Here is a 20,549-nt window from a genome sequence, read left to right as displayed (position 1 = left end):
TACAAAAATATTTGTGGCAACGCAAACTTTCTGGTTACTAGTTCCCAAAGCAGCTATGTTATGTAGTCAGCTGTAAAATGTTGGAAGTAATTGATTTTAAAATAAATAAAATATCCCAATTATTGCAACAGTCATATATTCGAAGATCATTAGGGGTTTAAGGCGTATGAGCCCCCTTAAGGTTCACTGAAGCGAAAAGTCATTTTTACAAAACAAATCTGTATCATGATGAATACGTGATGAAATTATGTTTAAAATATCTTCATTTTGTGATGAATTGATAAAATAGTGCCTACTTAATTTTGAGAATATTTAGGCAAGTAGATTGAATACGGATTTGTACAATAAAACTCCTTAAGGTAAAAAATAAATTAATGGTACTTCAAATGCAAAATGTTTTAAATTGAAGAAAAAAAAAATGCAGAAAAACATTTACGTTATAGATGCGTTTATGTTAAAGGAAACGACCTCAGTCATAAAGTGCCCCGAATTAATTGAAGGGTTTTGAAGTTTTATATTATACTAATCAACAGTGAATAATTATATAAACATATAACAAAATAAGGCGAACAAATGTTTGTAAAGTCGACTAATTGGTTACATGTTTGGCGTTTATCGGTCAATTGTTTGGATATATGACTGAGCGGCGCCTGAGATAACCACTGACTTGACTTTGTTGTAAAAGTCTTACAGTGTTAATAGTCATCCCTGGCGGAAGGGAATATTTCTTCCGTACAAAAATATAAATATGAATATTACATGGGCATACAAGGCCTGTGTATAAGCATAGATATGTTAATTACAAACATTGTCTTGTACAAGTTACATGTGATAGTTATATAAAATCATGACAATTATGTGTACTAAACATTACCTGAATTCATATTTACAATACTTTTAATGAGATAATAAAAGTAAACTTGTAATTCATTTACACACTGACTGGATTTTCAATATCATTATAAACTGCTTTACAATATTTTTTTTATCAAGTACATACAAACTAGATAGTAATATGCTTACATTACAATAGTTTTGCTCTTACAATCCTGTTACTATTCTACGGGGTGAGCTATTTTTCTAGTGTTGATTTTCAGTTGTAGTATTTTGAATTGTTATTAAAATTATGCTGCGAAGATACAATTCTCAAGGGAGGGGTGGAATTTCTTAGTAACTTGCTGAGCATAGCCTGACCACCTCCTCTATTTTAGTTTTTCGTCTGCTTGTTGCTGCAGGTATTCTCCGCCCACTGGGATCAGTATTCCCTGCTTGACATTTTTAAATGCAGTTTATCGGTTTGTGGGGCAGTTGAAGAGGTAGTGATCTGCTCAGCTAGCGCACCACATTCACACAATTCTGGTGCTCGTTTGCCGAATCTCTTAAGATAATATGAGAAGGGACCATGAGCAGTGTAGAATTGAGTTTTTGCTCCCGCTGTATGTATTAATTGAGCATGTAACCCTTTTGGAAAGAACTTGTAGGTTCTCCTCCCTGTGCTTTCCCTTTCCCATCTTTTCTGCCATTCTTGTAAAAGAAGATTGAGCGTGATTTTTTTAAATAGGACTGCGGAAGTCTTACTGCGTTTTCCAGTCTACTGGAGTCATTGGCTACAGATTTCGCAAGCACGTCTGCCGCTTCGTTGCCAGTAATACCCACATGAGCTGGATTGGATACATGACTAACACATGTTACCGCATATTCTTGAAAGCTGCTTCGGAATTTGTCTATTACGTACTGTAAATTACCGTAAAGGAATATTGGTTACAGCATATCTAATGCGACACTCTAAATAGAATATTAGGAGGAAGTATTCTTAAAAATTCCTTGCTGGAAATAACATTTCCAGAAAAATGTTGGCACATGCGAGATAAGAAGCCTGGGAGGCCAACAGATGTCATCATACTGAGAAATCAATTCCTGAATTCTAAAAATAAATTCTAAAATCTGCTCGATTATTCTGATAACATTCTAGGTTACTCCGTTTTTATTGCAAACATTACTTGTCCATATCCAAGTTTAACATCCATAGATAAGGAGGAAAGAATTTTCACGGTATTCTTGAATAATATTCAAACGTGACATCCCTAATGTCGGTGCAGCAGGACCGTCAGTTGAAGAAATTCACGTTCAAACGCTGATTTATAAATTGAATTCTTAACAATTATTCTGACACTGTGGCATTTCAATTAAATTTATCTTGCAGCTACAATTTATTTATAAGTCTTTATTTTATGCCTCGTTTCGTCCCGTACTCACACGCACCAGAAGTTTATGCAGATTTTATGGCAATTTATTAGTTTAAATTGAGATGAAGAATCCTAACCGGGTATCTTGATGTAAAGGATTTCATTGTTGCAGCAGTCGCCGTCTTATGTTTCCTAACGGAAGCCGTTGTTAGCTTAAAAGAAAACGCAGAACATTCGAAATGGTTTTGGTAAGTGTGAAAGTAAATTAGATAGTCCGATGCTGTTGTTATTCATAGATTCGAGTAGGAATACTGATATTGTAGCCACTTGAATAATTGGATGTTTGATCCATTAATTATAAGCCAAGGAGAATTTCTTTCTACAGACATTTTAAGCTAAGAGCGGTAACTCACTTTCACAGCAAAGATAACGTTTGAAGGTGAAGAGTTCGCAGAGGCACTTATTTAGCCAAAAAGGCAACCTTCAAATTGCTAAAGTGGTGCCCAAAGTAAGGATTAAGTAAGTAGCTGCCAATTTGTAGAAATTAAAATTTGTGTTATGTACATTTTTGACGCAGTTAGTCGTGTTCGTAAATGAGTGATATCGCAAGGATCTGATGAAAATTAAAATAAACGTAGCATTTCATAGGACGGTTTTCGTATCACATATTTTGGAAGAGCTAGAGACGCTATTCGTGGTATATGCAGTGAGGGAAACTCAGAAAATAATCATTCTGGCATCAATTTAAAAGGCTAGTGGGTTAAATTGTTGCAAATAGATTATAAATTGTTGTTAATTTCCATCCATGTACCTAATGATAAGTACTAGTTATTTACGTAAACTGTGTTAGAAGCATTGCGACTTTGGAGAAATTCCGCGGCTATTGTCTAAGATGCAATACTTTTCAGAATTGTGGAACCCCAATCGTTGAATGACTTCTTTCAGCTGGTGTCCAAATATAAAAACAGACGGTTCGAAGTGAAGTACCAGCAAGCGCGCGATAAATAACGGTGGAATGCCGTGTATCAAGACAAAAATGGACAGAAACGGCTGACGATTTCGTTGAATAATTTAGATTAAAAAGGCATTTTAAATTTTAGATTTTAAATTTTAGATTTAAAATTTAGATTAAAAAGGCATTTCAGGCAGGGGTTTCCAAACTACGGCCCGAGGGCCACATCCGGCCCGCGGAGAGCTAGCATACTTGAAAACTCCTTTTAGAGAACATATTTTTTATAGCAAATTAAATTTAGTTTACTGAAGTATTCTAATTTTATGTTGAATAATTATTAATATGACATCTACATTGATATGGTCATGGGCTAACTACTCATAACATTGTTGTAGGCTTATTGTTATTGTTTTTGTGATAAGTTGGATAAAGAAACACAGAATTGTAATGAGTAAAGACATGTATAATATGCAGAAAATTTAACTTCAGTATATAATAACTAACAAATTCTTGAAATGAATCCAACTAACATTTTATACATTTTAAATAAAAACATAACTTATAACAAGCATAATCACATATGAAATACTAATGAGATTTATGTAATTGAGATTTTCCACTGACAATAGTTTGTAGTTGTGGACTAATTTTACTTGTACCAATTATTAAAAGAGATTTAAGATGCTCATCAGTTAATTTAGATCTGTAAAAATTTTTTGTGTACTTCATTTTGGAGAAGGTCTTCTCACACAAATAAGTAGTATCAAAACAGAAAACAGCCCACGAGCAAATTTATGCAAATTATCTAATTGTGTCAGTGGAAGACTTTTATAAAATTCCAACAAAGATGAGTTTTGATATTTGTTCTTAATTATATCACTGCACTGTAGATCAATCATTTCCTTTTAAAGTTCCGGGGCTAGGGTTTCAATGTCAGTATCAAAAGCATTCTGAAAAATCTTAATTTGATTCGCAATGGTATCAAAGTCCGAGAAACGAGTATCAAAATTTATTTTCAAAGCACTCAAAGTTTCGATTGCAAAATCGATAGGAAACTCAGTCTCAGTGGTGTGGCTGAATATTTCACATGTTTTAAAATGTGAAAAACATTTACTTCGTAGTTGTGATTGAAACAGTATCAATTTCTTCCGGAATGATTTGATATTAGTGTATAAATCAGGAAGATGCTGGTTTTCTCCTTGCAATCTCAAATTCAGTTCGTTCACATGTTTTGTCAAATCAACATAGAATGCTAACTTCCACAGCCATGCGTTGTTTTGTAATTCAGTAAGAGGGCGATACTTTTCATTCAAAAAATTTCGATCACTGCTCGAAGTTCAAAAAAGCGCTGAAGGACTTTCCCACAACTAAGCCAACGTACGGCAGTATGATAAGGTAAGTCATTTTCCCCAATCTCTTCAATAAATTGCGTACTTTTCGGACTTTTTTTTTTCATCAGTGGACTATTTCACTTTTTACCACCGGCAACAATGATAATATGGTTTTGGCCCTCGGAACTTACTGGAGTAATCAGTATGGCCCTAAGGCTGGAAAGTTTGGAGACCCCTGGTTTAAGGCAAAGCCAATCGAGGGCTATCTGCTAATATTTTGGCTTGGCTTAGTTTATCTGATTACAGCGAAACACTCAAAGGGTCATCTGCTTATCTACCGGAAGGGCAAGATGCGTTCGTGGAGGACCTCTTAAGAGTAAATTGTTCGTGTCCACACTGCACCACGAAAATTTCCATGCAGCAAACCCGTTCCCCGGAGTACGCATTTGTGTCGAACTAAGAGTGTTTAATAGCTTTACCTTTCGGCCAATGGTTGGACATGACCATTAGGATCGAGGTGCAGAAAAAAGAGAAAGAATCCAAAAGAGTGAGATGAAGGATTAAAAGCGAAGTTCCTAAAAATAAAATCTCAGTTTGAAGAATGGCAAAAAAGAAAAAACATAACTTAAAAAGGAGTGTAAAGGCCGGAGGTCATACATCACAGTTGAGTCAGAAACTCTTTCAATTTTCGATAACTACTATAGTAGTGGGAATTGGGAAATTACCATACCTATGGCTGTAATTAATTGGTGTGCCGAAGAGGTTGCGTTAAACAGTAAGAGGAAGAAAAGCTTTCTGTCGACTACTTATAGAGCAGTGCAGATTGTAAATACCTTTAATGTAAAGAAATATGCATATTTTAACGAAATGAATAGATATTTTTTAACGTAAATACTATAAAAATGCTTTTTAGATTTCAGATCCAGCTGGAAAGGTGCGAAAACCAAACCTGATTAAGCTTTGAACTCGTAACTGAACTACAAAAGGAAATCTAAATTATATAATTAGCTTTTCATAAAATCTATTTGAGAACTTGTATATCAAAGTCTTTTCCATTGAAGGGGCAAGTGAGACATTTCACTTAAGTTTAAATAACAGTAAACATTTATTTTTAAGGTTTTATTTATGCCTCGTTTCCCATCGCATTCGCTCAGCCCAGAGGTTTATGCAGATTTAATGGAAGGTGGTGTACATTAAACTGAGAGAAAAGTTAAAATCGGATGACATGCAGTTGAAATCTTGGCTCCTGCTGCTGCCACCTTCTTGTTTTGCTTAGCGACAGCAGTTTTTTAATTAAAAGCAAACGCTGTCATTTGGCACGCTTTTGGTAAATGTGAAATTTAGTTAGATTGCCCAATCCAGTTTATTATTTGTAGTGTCGCGTAGGTGTTGTAGCTAGTTATACTATTGCCTATTCCTGCAAATAAAAAAAAATATGTAAAAAAAATAAAACAAAATAAAATAAAGAAATAAAGGAAGGAAAAGAAAAACTAAAAAAAAAAAAAGAAAAAAAAAAAAAAAACTGAAAAGGTTCAGATTGTAATGATCGCTCAGAAGGGCTCTTTTAAAGGTTAGTATGGTTAAGTAGATATTATGGATAAAGATGGATCAGACGGAATAGCGAAATATTTTATATGATATTACATCAATATGCATTTAGACTAAGATGGGAACGTTAAATATATTCTGTATATTTAAAGAGTGGAAAATAATTGCAATGTAATTCTATAAAAATATTTAACATCCTTAATTAGATAGGTCATGAATTAAATGCACTTTTATTTAAATCAATCAGATTAAAAAGTATAAAAATAACATATTTAACAGCTGATTCCATTGTTTTTAATTAACTTAGTTTATCAGTTCATAATAAAGGGATTAAATATAAAAGAATAGTAATCTTACGTTTTTCCCAATAGCAACAGTTACGAAAAGTGAAACAACGCGAAATCGTGTTTCGAGACGAATAATACATTTAGGCTTAAAAAAACTGTGCAGGCTGTGTGGACTTACATTTAGCTGTTCTTGCATTTTATAACTGAAAGATGATCAGTCGTTTTAATACACTGGGGCTCCAAATATTCCGTATTGCAATGACTTCTTACCGATAATATTACAAACTTGTGAAGACCTGAAGACTTGAGTGTTAGTGAATTCCTAAGTAATATTTTTATGTGTTTATTCATCATTCTTCCGTTTTCTGCCAAAAACGTAATTAAACGAATTTATACCAAAATTTCTATTGTTTCGTAGAAATTTGATTAATACTTATTTATCTATTACCTAGTCCAAAATCTTCCTTTAAAATGTATTTTATAGCAGGTACCTCGGGCTGGAAATTAAACGAAACTTTCTTTTCCGCTTTTTCGTTCTCGAATTAAAATTCTATGAAACATGTTTAATCAAAATAAAGATATTTAGACTAAGCTAAATGGAAAGCAAAAGAAGCTTGATCCCTTTTAGTGAACGTATAAACCACGCTGTGATATCTCTCTCCACACTTTTAAATTATACTTCAGTATTCAATCAGAGACTTCAAAGCTGGTTTTGAAAGGAACAGAAAAATCAAAGCAAATTTAAAAGTTGAATAGAAAGGTTAAGAAATTACTTTCCTTTTCGAATTTGTTTTGAGTAATTTTCTTTCAATTTCACCTTAACGGTTTTTCCTTTGTACCGTGCTTTCGGCTTGCTTATTTATTTAAAGATGAATTTTCAGATTTTCTTTTTCCATTTTATTGGGTTACTTCTTTGGCTTTTGAAACCATTTAGTATTTTTGATTCTTTCGATATTACTATTGGTTTTCATTTCATATCACTGGAAAATATCACAGTAAAATAAATTCAGTATATTTAACGTAATGGCATAAAATGGGATGTGTACTTTATTTTAAATTGTAAATTGGTCTTTGATTTTTAAGTCGGATACATAAATCTCCCAAAAAATAACTTCATTTTTTTTTACTTATTCATTTATTTTTGTCCTCAAAAATATTGCGAAGATTACAAAATTAATTAAACCAAACTGTATGTTTCGACAATAATTATATTAGAAAATGTAATAGTTTATTACTTATGTATGCAAGATTAATTTTGTTAGGTTATGTACCTTAGTTTCACTGATAAACAAGTAAACGAACTTCTTGATTTCTGTACTTTTAATTATGTCTCTTTCATTGCTAGCTTTCAGGAAGTGAAATGATTTGAAGTTTGTTTACTGTGACTATTGTTAGGCACACCCGTCTTCTATTGTTAGGCTATTGTTACCGTTCTGCTATTGTTAGGCACACACGTCTTTGAAACTCATTTTGTTTCAGTTCAATTTTAATTGCCTAAAATTAAAAATAATTGCGTAAAAACAACTAAAAAGATTGGTGAGAAAAGTTTATTTTTTCAATTTAAAACAAATCGTAATTGGTATTTTATATATACTGAACTCAAACTGTTTCGAATAAAGTGAAAAAAAAAAAAAATAAAAACAAAATCTGAAAGGTTTGATTTTAAATTACGTCCAAAGGGGCGTTTTTTAACATTTTGTGTGTTACCTTTCTTTATTAAATATCATGTTCCTCGCACTTAAACCATAAGATCCAGTGCAACAGCAATATCGCAAAATAGTTTTAAAACGAGCATATCTTTAGAATTTCCGATACAGAGACTCACGCGCTGGAGATAAAAATGTTTTTTCTGCACAACGTTGCCATTGCTCGCTTTGAAATCCTTGAGTTTGTTAATCAAAAATTCGTCAAAGTTTTAAGAAATAGGAAATCGATCATAAAACAAATTTCAAATTTCAAATTTGGTCTTCCACATGCTCATATTCGTTGGAGGATTACGTTATTCAAAATTCGATGACTCTATGTACCGTTGTTTTATCACAATACGAGAAATATACATACATTTATACAGATTTTTCATTATTTAATTTCTTCAAATATAATGCAGGACTCTTAACATTTTGTGGCAACAGTTTGAAAAGTGAACCGACGTTTATGAGTCCGACGCAAAATGCCAAAACGAAACTAATAGTCCTTCGGGATTCAAATCCCTTTGGACTAAAAAAAAAAAAATTAAAAAAAAAATAAAAATAAAAAAAAAATAAAAAAAAAATAGATTGATTGATGAAGTGCTTCAGCAGATATAATAATTAATTTGTTTAAAATTTAAAGTTTAATTTATTTTAAATAAGATTTCAAACGGCTGAAAACGTTTTCAGATGTAAAATGATCTTTATTAAAATATACATTTCAGTGGCAAAAATCGTTAAGAAATACCTATATATAAGATGGTCAAAATTTTGCTTTGTGCAAACTATGCCCCAAAATAAAAACATACGGTTCATAAATCAAATCGAAAACATTTATTTTGCTATTAACAGCGAGATATAAATATTGCAGTTGGCTACGTAAGCAAATTTTGTAACATTACTTTTTCTACATTCACTTACAATCTCCTTAATATGATAAATACCTAATTTTGCGTTTCTTAAATAACATATTCGTCTCCGAGTACTCACCTTACAACCTCAATTTGATCTTCAACTTCTCTACTGCCTAAGCGATAGTATACTTCATGCATCATTTTGTCTCCTTTAAAAGCACTGCCTCTGCCGTCTATCCACGCGTAGATATGATTTCTTCGTCCAGCCAGATAAAAACCCCAATGCATTTGAAATTCCTCCGTCACCAACTGTGATCCTGGAGATGCGTCTCTGTAAAATAATCGCAAGATTTTTTACGATTTCTCTCATCATAAATCTACTAATTTTCTGTCAGAGAAGCTTTTACACCAACGGTAGAATGCGTACTGAGAAGATGATCAGCTGTTTTATTAATTTATCGATTAAGAAAAATATTTCATGTAATCCCTCTTTAAGTAGATTTCCTATCCATTGATGGAATAAAAATTTCATAAATTGATTTGAAACTATATTTGTTCCAAACATCATAAATGAATTAAATTAAGTTTACGTTTTAATTATTACGACATAAATAAATCGCTGAATTTTTTAGTTTCACTTTCCCTTTCCATTGCATTAATGTTTTTTCAATCGGTACCATGCTTTCAGGTTGCTTATTTATTCTAAGGTAAATTTTCAGTTTTTCGTTTTCCATTTTATAAGCTTTCTTATGTGGATTTTGAAGTTATTTAGCCTTTTTGATTCTTTCGATATTACTATAGTTTTTCATTTCATTTCACAGGGAAATAACACAATAAAATATATTCAGTACATTTAATGCAATGACAGAAAATGAGATATATGTTTTAGTTTTAAATGTAAAATTTGTCTTATCTTAATGGGGTCTGGATAGGTAAATATATACTAAAAAAAGTACTTCCTTAAAAATATTTTTACTTATTTATTTATTTCTGTCCTCAAAAATACAGCGGAGGTTTCAAACTTAAGTAAAGCAAACTGCATCAATTATATTAGCAGAATTAATATTTTATTCCATCTGTGTGCTAGACACATTCTGCTAGGTTTAATGGGCCTTAGTTTATAAGGTATTTTTCCCGCTTTCTTAGAGTGCTCTCGTAGTGTAGTGGTCTGCACGCTCGACGCGTATTCGAGAGGTGCGTGGTTCGATTCCCGGCCAGGATATGGCTCATTTTTCAAGTCTCCTGCTTCAAAAAAACCTAATGCCTCTACAATTGCGCCCGAACTAAAAAAAATGGTGGATGGCAATTCTCCACCAACAGGATTTGGCGATTCGGTACCGTAATCCCCATTTTCCCTTTAAAAGAGGGAGTATATAAGGCATTTCTCCAGTCTTATTAGTGTGCTTCCGTAGTGTAGGGGGTCTGCACGCTCGGCGTGTATTTGAGAGGTCCGTGGTTCGATTTCCGCCGAGGGCATGACTCATTTTTCAAATTTCCTGTTTCTATAAAAGCCTAATATCTCTACAAGTTTAGCTGATAAACATATAAACGAAATTTCCTTGCGTCCATTTTAGACAACCTTGTAATATATTATCTCAACTTAAGACGCTGCCAAAGGAAATATTAACTTGTTTACTGGTAATCATGTCATTCAATTATTAGGGCTATTCTGAGAAAATACTCGCCCGTAGGTTTTCTATTCGACATACAAATTAGGGATGTGTCAAATTAAGCTGTTGGGAGACTTGCAGGGTTTGATCATGTTTACTTATCATGTTGTCTTATAGTTTACTGCCTGAATTTACAAAGGTTTTGCTCCCGAACAGAGTGTTCTGCTGTTTTTACTAGAGTTTTGCACGTTGTAGAGTTGCATTCCTTATACACTCACGTTTGTGAAAATTGCAACACCAAGAAGGAATTGTCATAATTGAATGCAATTTAATACACAGTTGAGTGGTAGTGGTACAAATAAATGATTAAATGTTCAAAGCAAACAAACAAGAACAAGAGATCAGAATCAGTATTTTGTGTGGCCACCACGCGCCGCAATAACTGCTGCTACACGACGTGGCATGGAGTCAAACAAAGTTTGAATGTCTGACTGAGGAAGAGCATTCCATATCGTTTGTACGCGTACCCAAAGTTCGTCTGCAGACGCAACAGGACGAGGATCACGAGCAAGACGCCGACCAATGACATCCCACATATGTTCAATTGGCGACATATCCGGGGAACACGCAGGCCAAGGAAGAAGCTGTACCTGCTGCGCTGCAAAGAAGGATTTAACAATCCGAGCAGTATGAGGGCAGGCATTGTCCTGTTGAAATACAGCGCCTGGCAAGCTTTGAAGGAAGGGAACAGCTTCGGGCTGTAGAACTTCACGGATATACCGGTTGCTGTTCAGATTGCCCACAATTCGTAGCAATTGAGATCGTCTATGATATGCTATGGCGCCCCAGACCATAACTCCGGGTGTTCGTCCACTGTGGCGTTCGATAATGCACTCCGGAAGGTGGCGTTCACCGGCATAGCGTCTGACACGAATGCGGCCATCATGGTACCACAAATTAAAGCGGGATTCGTCAGAAAACACGACATGCTGCCAATCAGCACGCCAGTCTCTATGCTGATTGGCCCATTGTAGCCGCAGGCGGCGATGGTCGTGCGTTAGGGGGATCCTGTATAAAGGAGTCCGTGCGCGCAGTCCACACTGCAGCAGACGTCTACGAATTGATGAAGCACACAATGAAACACCTGTAGCTATTGACCACAGTGCTGCCAATTGTCTAGAGGAAGCTGTACGGTCCGTCCGCGCCATGCGGACCAGGTGTCTATCATCGCGAGCTGACGTCACATTTCGGGGTCCACTCCCGGATTTCCGAGTTGTCCGACACTCGTCCGTCCACTGCTTCCAAACGCGCATCACTGTGCTGCTGTTACGCTGCACACGAGAGGCTACTGCACGATACGACAATCCAGCTTCACGAAGGCCGATGATTCTCCCTCGTTCAAACTCTGTAAGTTGTTCAAATCTCGCTCTCTTTCGTCGACGAGGCATAAGTACAGATTGAGTTAACGTTTACCACTAGCAGATAACCACCGATAACCATACACGCCTCGCTACAGCCGTCTATTTATTCGGATCCATCAGCCGTTCAGAGGGCGCTGCTCAGCATACGCATGCGCTACGGATTTGCAATTCTAATCATTTGCATATCATGCGCTACTTTGCATTTCCTGAAAATTTCAGCTCACTCGCGTAAGTCCTTCATGGTGTTGCAATTTTCACAAACGTGAGTGTAGATAAGATTATGAAAATTAATATTTTTACCACAGTTTATTCTTTTGAGTTTTTGAGTTTATTCTTTGAGTTTTAAACTATTGCAAACTTTTGCATTAAAGCATCAAGGTAACGCCTTTACGATAGCGTTTTAAGGATTAGACTCAGAAAGGGCTGCTCCATTGAGAAACTGTCTTTCTAGCCAACGGGAAGTTTCCTAGTTTGGGTATTGGAACAACTAAATACTTCACATTCCTCTTTGATCATCCCAAGCTTCTGACTGCGAGAATTAATTCGTATTAATCTTCGCATTTGATATTCATTCTCGAGCTGCATTTCTGTTACGACGATTGAAATATGTTTTTCCAGCTAATTTGTTTTAACATTTAACCCAAAATTAATGCATTTAATCGCATTACTGTTGCATGTGGATCACAAAACGATGCGAAGTTTGACCGATTTTATATCTTCAGATGATTAAATCTCAGCAAACCTATCTTTTTTAAGAGAACTTTACGGGCATCATCATTATAACATTAAAACTCCGTAATTTAACACTAGAAGCGCCGTTGGGATCATTTTGACCTTCTTTTTCCAATTTTATGCGTTTTTTTTTTTAACATATAGCTCATCTTCGAAGCTGATATTTTTTTTTACTTTTTCTAAAATGTTTCTATGCCACTTTTTCATATTTCTACGTTAATTATTTAAAAAAATAATCGCAGATATACCTAAAACAGCCAACTGGGGTCATTTTGACCCTCATAAGAAAAACGACACTAGGAGCACTAGGCCATTCAAAACTTTGTGCAGATGATTTGTGGAACAAGAATTGAGGACCACCTGTGTTCAAAGAAACAATGTCACGCAATCAGTTCCGTGAAATAATGCGGTATCTCAGATTCGATGTCCGAAGCACCAGAGCTGATCTGGCTGAGTCTCGCCACTAACAAATTTGCTCTCGCTTCTGTAACCTGGTACAAGCTAATGGAAAACTGTTATTTATGCTATAATCCTGGACCAGAAATAACCTTTGATGAACAATTGTTGCCTTTTAAATCAAGATGTAGATTTATTCAGTATATGGCGAATAAACCGGACAAGTTTGGCATCAAATTCTGGCTAGCAACTGATGTAAAATCCAAATATGTTTTGAATGGTTAACCTTATCTGGGCAAGGATGAAGAACGACCAACTAATTTACAACTTGGGGAAAGTGTAGTTCTCAAATTACTGCAACCACATCTAAACTCCGGACTCAATGTCACAACTGACAATTTTTTACTTCAGTGAAACTTGCAGATGAACTTTCTGCGAAATAAACCACAATTGTGGGGACGATGCTTCTGAATAAGCGAGAATTACCCCCATTGCTGGTGACACTTCTTCGGCACGATATTCATCTTTTGCACTGAAAAATGGAGACAAAACACCCACAATATATAGGTGCAAGAGCAAAAGGAATGTCGTGATTCTGAGCACGATGCACAGTAATGTGTTTGTTGACGACAGCATAAAGGAAAATCTGAACACTGTCACTTACTACAACAGTACAAAATGTGGCATTGATGTCGCAGATCAGATGCTGAGGAAATATAGTACAAGTAGTGGAAGTCGCAGGTGGCCTGTACATGTTTTTACAACGTCCTTGACATTGCTGAACTCAATGCTTGGATTATATTCAAAGAATCCTTGGGCACCTCTATTTCCCGTCGAGAATTTATTCTTGCACTCAGGGAAGAACTACGAGTTGGTGCAATACACAACAGATGCCCCCGCAATTGCTCAAATACAGACACTTAAAGGAAAGAAATGTGCATTTTAAAGTTGCAAGGGACAAAACAAGACTGTTGTCAGCTGTGTGGGATGCCAAAAACCAATTTGTGGTAAATGTGTTGATGTCTCTGTCAAGCGTTCATATTGTATCACCTGCGGTAATGTACAACAAACTTTGGAAAACTTTGCGTGTTTATTTCCAATTTATGTTTTTTGTAATTTTTTGCATATGTTCTATTTTCCTCTTTTTGCATTTGTATCTTTTGTTTGTTTTTCAAAGATTTTGGTTTTGCTTTTGTAATCTTACATTGAAAGATATGTGCTAATTTGCGCTAATTGCACAAAAAAAATATTCTAAAGTATAAAAAATAAATAAAAACCTCTAAAAACTCTTTTATGTGGTCATTTCACCATCATTTCAATCATTTACTGTGTTTCTACTTACATTTCTTATGAGGGTCAAATTGACCCCCAATGGCGGTTTTCGGTTAGTCTGAAATTCGGCTGTTCTAGTGTTAAAATACTAAGACACATGGAATATGAATATGATGGGGTACTAGGGCTGGAATTTGGCAGCCTATATGACAGGAAACAAGACAAAGAAGAAAACAAAAATTACAGCATTGCTGGCAAACAAAGGAGAGTAATTAAATATTTCCCTTAATCTTATAAATTTTTGTGGAGACACTAGGTTATTTTGTAGCAGTAGATATGAAAAGTGTGCAGTTATCTCTTCGGGACTCGAAAACGCAACTCTTGAATACGTGCCAAGTGTACTACCGTTACGCCAAGAAGGCATGCTGGTAGGAGAGAGAAAATACCTTATAGTTTCTTTTAAGCTAATCCATTATTTTTACGGTAAGTTTTATATTGTACTTATTATTATTACTTATTGTACTTTTTATGTACTTATTATTATTACTTATTGTACTTTAGTACTTATTATTACTATATTGTACTTTTGCTTCTTGCTTCAGTCTTTACCAGATTGTAAGTTAAATTGAATTTCAATAGAATACGGATTTTTACCTCAGAATAATTACAGAAGCAAATGCACAGGATATTTTGTTATAGTAAGACGATGAATCACACAGCCAAATGTCCGGGAATTTTGTATCAGTTAGATTGCAGGGTTAGAGTGCCTACTAACTGGAGTTGAATTATTAGTTGCTGAAAAATACGTAAGTATAAATCTTTAAAAACGAAGCTAATTGCAAAGTCTTAGAGTTGTAGCAAGCATATTTAGAACTGCTCATAGAATTAGTTTCACAGGATTATAGGTTTCACAAGTCACATAAGTTTATAGAATTGAACTTCAATGCATAATAATGTTATAATTATTTTTATAAGAAATTGGAAACATTTCCAGATTTAAAACATTTAATCTATGACAAAAGTATTCTTTATACTATGAAAATAAAACTATAAATTTAATTTTCCTGTAAAATAGAGAAGCGTGTTAAAATCATAGTAGAAAATGAAGCTTGAAACGTTTTAAGAAGTCTGTCAGTGTTCGAAATAACTATTTCAATAAGTAACAAACCGTGGAACGCTCTTATTTTCATTCACCAATGTGCAATTTTTGGGTACAATATCTGTCGACTACTGTTAACAATATTTTAATTACTGAAACGTTTGCACTTGTTTCCTCTATATGGTTCAAGGGCAATTTCTTGATCGAATCAATGTCTGGCATTTGTTCTGGAATTTTGCTCTCTTAACTAACTTAAATGCCCAGCTCACATATCATATTATGCGCAACACTCATTTTCACTCTCGTTATAAAAATATAAATATGTCCTTCCTAAAATTATTTATTTATTACATTTTATATTAGATAGATTTAAGTATTTTCTCTTGCAATTTAAAACACAATACTTTAAACGCAATTATTGGCACACTATATTAAAGAAATTCTAAATATTTTAAAACAATAATACGTACGCAAAAACAACCAGGGGATAGAGAAGTACTTCATCATCGGAAAATCCAGGTGGCAAAAGTAATTTAACGTGAGCTTCTAAAATATGATAAGATAAATTAAGACTGTATTAAGACTTCAAATAACACATAATAATATTTTCTTTTGTGGATCATTAAAAATCCAATTATCCATAGTTATTTATTATGCAGTTCTTTGAAAAGTACATAAATGTTTTCTTACTGTAATCTCCTTTTAAAGGTACTTGAAATGTTCGTACTTGAGGTAAAGTTTTCTTTCCGATTATTTCCCTTATATCATCATTTGCATCCAATATATCTGAAAAGAGACAAAAAAGTGCTGATAAGTTTCTTTCTTTAGATGAAATATATTTTAAGATATCCCTCTACTATAAATTAGTCATTTTCAATAGAAATCTATGAATTTAATGAATGCCTAGAATCCTTAATAATTTCTTGCATATTATCCTTGAAAGCACCATTAAGGACATAAAAATTACAGACTCATAACAGTGCTCTCGAACTCTCATTCAGGAACTAATCCTTATAAACGATCTCTTAAAAGCGGAGGGATTATTTTACGTCGTATAACTGCAACTAAGAATTAGAAAAAAACCTTCCAATTCAGAAATTTTAAAATTTATTGTTATAAAAAGTAATCAAAAATTTAATGCCAAGAAAAAAATTAAAAAGGCTTTGGAAGAGCACGGTGAAACTAACATACACGACTAGACTTTCAAAATAAATCAAATTAAGTTTTAGAGAAGAACTGTAGACTTCTAACAAAATAAAACATTCTCTTTTCGCTATGCCCTTTATGTTTGTTACAAGTTAAGTATCATGTTACTTCTTTCTACGTTTATTACATGTCCTCTACGTTTATTACGAGTTTCAAAGCGAAATATTTGCAATTCACGCAAATTTACATGCATTAAAAACTAATTCGAAGTATATTTTAAATTAGGCTTAATGATATGAAAAATAAGCATCATAGAAACTTGAGTTCTGTTCTGAAATTAACTTGAAATAATCAAAAGTCAGGGAGTGAAAATGATTCCAAATTAAAATAAAAATTCCATCCCCACATTCATTAAAAATACACATAGAGGTACATTAGATCAAAACATTTAATAATGCATTAAGCAACCCCAGCTAATGAAACACGTGCTGACACTCGTACGGCCGTCGACTCATATACTCGACAAATACAATACTGAAAAATATTGTTCCGTAATTTGCAAAGCTGATGACATGGTTTAACTAATTATTATAATAAGTGATATACACGTACAAACAAAAACAAAATTCTTTTGAATTATTTCCCAACTATTTTCTATCAGGCTTAGTTCTGTTTAACATGCAGGTTGTGATAAATAAAGAACAGTGTAGCAGCATGTTGGGTTACGCAAACGATATGGGCAATGGCAATCTTCTTAAAACAAGCCTACTTTATTTGATACCAAAAAAAAAAAAAAGTTGAAATACAAGACCTTGCCCAATATTTATGTCCAATACTGATGATACTAATGTCCAATATTTATGTCCAATACTTGCCCAATAGTGATGAATGTGGTATTTCTTGAAATATCCGTAATAACTACTAGATTTAATACAGATCAGTGGGCTGCATCAACCAGAAAAGAGAAAAACTTGTTGAAAACCTTGTATAACAGTGTTATATTATCAGGTTCTGTGTTCATCCTTACTTGCTTTGGGAACATTAACTGTCCTGACTCGGAACAGGGAGCTTACTAAAGCTATGTTCAATAAATTTGGGAAGTAGACAATACACACAGGAAGGGTATATGAAACCCTTTATTTTTCTCTCTTTACAATGATTTCCGGAACTTCGGAATACAGAGACCAACCACTTGTGGTCTGAACGTAAGAATATAAAAAAATATTAACTAAAAATCTAACTAAACTAACTTTGGATTAATAAACAAGTGCCTAACTCCAAGATTGGCCGTATATGACCAAAAAGCCGTATGTAGTACAGAGAATTGCTAACACTACGATACGTTTAAAATTATCAAGAGGATTAAACCTCTGGCCTTGAAGGCAACCAGCAACCGAGTAAAACTACTATGGCAAGCGGCCTGCTTCTAATAGTTCCTTCCTCTCTCTTGCTTGGCAAAAAGCCACAACTTAAGTACTTGGCGTTCGCAAGACAAATTTGCATAAATAAGTTAAAGCTTTTAATTCTGGTCGGAAGTAGAAAATAAGATGTGATAGTAAAGATTTAAAATAAAATAAACTTTAGTAAAACTTAGGATCCTTACAATATATGTAATAAAAGCAAATATTACTCTTTCACGGACCTTGTAAAGTCTTATCTGACTTTTTTCACTAAACACTACACCATACCCTGTATTCCACTTTGACAACCCTGAATGCATAATTAAAGTTACTTTTAATATCTAACTGTACGGGAGAGCTTGCTAATTTAGTTAATGATAGACATTGTCTAATTCATGTTTCTGGAAGAGGATTTTGAATTTATGTGCTTCTATTCTATAATATTGCAATTTCAATGTGATTCGCCACAGCTATTTTGTACTTTAGACTGATCCTTATAGTGTAATCCATCATCTTGGAAACATCGGGTTACCTAACAGCATTTATTCATTTCCTTTATGTGCCATGAACTGATCCTCCTCATCTCTTTGACATATTGAATCCGTTTTAATAATAGTGGTTAAAATGTGAATATCATCTGTTAGGTAACCTAATGCTTAACGCCACTGTAAGAATTACAAGGTAGCTAAAAGAACCTTATCGTGAACTTCTTCACATATTTTAACAATAGATATGACCTATTGTGTATTGCAGATTCTATCGGCCCTGATAAAAGACTGCTTAAGATATTTTGGAATATGTCATTTTATCTCTCAGATTTCCATAACTAATTATTTAAACTTAATCTCATTCTGGTGGATCGACATTTATTCCTGTTACCGTAATTGTGTTATGTATCTAATATCATGCAGTACCTGTATTTATAGATATTTGGAAAGTAAAATTTACAGTTCTTTTTACTAAGAACTAGATGATCACATGACATATTCTCAAAGTATATTCGAATTAATGTATGTTTTCCATCAGTGTCTCATTTGTTTACTACATTAACAGTACGTACATGTCGAGTACCTTCTCGCTTATTCCAAAGCCCACACCAGGACTCGCTGGGCACCACGTGAGAGGCAATGCTGTAAATTATTTTGGTGTTATTCCACATATATCAAAATTTTTCTCTAACAATAATTTTAATTAATTAGCAGTAATTTCTCTAATTTTAAAAGAATTATTGTACGGGTAATAAAGAACAATTAACAAACTAAAATGTAAGATCTTTTACTAAAAACAATTAAAGGCCAGAAATTTTCACTTAACCAAGTTACGGTCAAAATGACGATCACCGTATTTACAGGTAAAACGAAAATCCCATAATACTAATGTTTAAATATCTTATTTTATGATTTTGCATGGAATTTTGTTTCTTCTCAGATTAATGCTTTGATGCTTACTGTTTTCTGCTTTAGAATGTTTTTTATGCTTTTTTACTTTTAAATTAATGGAGTAATTTTTCATCTTTTCACAGACTTTACATACAGCTTTTACATTTTGCTCCCTTTTTTAAAAATTTAATTCTCTATTGGGTTACATTTTACATGGGTTTAGGAAATTCCATTCGGGCTTATTATTTACTATTCACTCCTTTTGTTTCTTAGTAATTTCACTTTATCATATTCTCCTTTATTTTATTATTTATTTTTAGACAAACGCGCCTTGCTATTCCCCTAACCTTTCCTTTTTGCATAAATAAACTTACTTTTACGAATTTATAGGCAAGTGCACTTACTTTTACTTGCCTATAAATCTGAACGCAGCTTCCAGTTTTAACACAACTAGGGAGGAATTTGTTACTTCTGGTTCCTTCCATGTGTTACAGCTGGAACTACATTTTTATGCAGTTGTTCTCTTTTTTTCTATAGATATTACGCTCTATACGATATTACACATTTACATATATATATATACATATATATGTAAATGAAATACAATTATATATATTTTTTTAAATAAAAGAAGAGAAAATAGTTGTAGCTTAAATGCAAGTTTACAATTCCTATCCCATGCAGGTCCTAAACTTTTTTTTTACCTCGAAGAAAGTCGTACTCAAAGGTAGTACATGAAAAATTAAAAATTAAAATATGAAAAACATTACATATTAAAATGAGCAAAAATAAATATTGACTTCCTCAGTTCAAATCTTCAAACAAAACTTATCAAGGGGAAAGTGTTCTGAAGTCCGAACAAAGTTGATTGAAGAGTTTCGAATACAACTATTCGTTTCCTTTGAGACATTTGAGATACAGACAGGACCATACATTTTGAAGAAAAAATTTCAATTCAAAGTAACTTTCAAATGGTTCTCAATTGCTCAGACCTTTTCCCGACTTGCATTCGGAACTCTTAAGACAGCCAAAATTACAATACTCAAGAATAAAATTACAATACTGAAGCAGAAAAAAAATTTACAAAAATATGAAAAAAAAAACTTAATAATAGTTTGAGGCAGTAAACGGAATAAATAAAAAGCGAACAGCCTGAAAATGTCAAATGAAATAATTACAATCTTTTAAAACAAGGGAAAACCTTGAAAAACAAACAACAAATTAAAAGGTGAGTATATAAAAACCTCA

At 33.5% G+C, this 20,549-nt stretch overlaps 1 protein-coding gene across 1 annotated transcript in view; it reads right to left on the bottom strand.

Moving 5' to 3' along the window:
* Positions 1-20,549, bottom strand: part of LOC118183062 (inactive dipeptidyl peptidase 10-like) — a 484,033-nt gene that overhangs the window by 30,714 nt on the left and 432,770 nt on the right. The window contains exons 15-17 of the mRNA XM_085819647.1: positions 16,067-16,162; positions 15,847-15,922; positions 8,983-9,177 (exon numbers count right to left, since the gene is read on the bottom strand). Coding sequence (XP_085675773.1) covers positions 8,983-9,177; positions 15,847-15,922; positions 16,067-16,162 — 367 coding nt within the window. The remainder of the gene's footprint in view (positions 1-8,982; positions 9,178-15,846; positions 15,923-16,066; positions 16,163-20,549) is intronic.

Source organism: Stegodyphus dumicola, chromosome 6 (assembly GCF_044657685.1).
Source record: "Stegodyphus dumicola isolate Sdum_Otavi_A_Nest chromosome 6, ASM4465768v1".
Classification (NCBI taxonomy): Eukaryota; Metazoa; Arthropoda; class Arachnida; order Araneae; family Eresidae; genus Stegodyphus; species Stegodyphus dumicola.
Note: the sequence above shows the minus strand (reverse complement) of the source record. Positions and strands in the feature narration are given on the sequence as shown.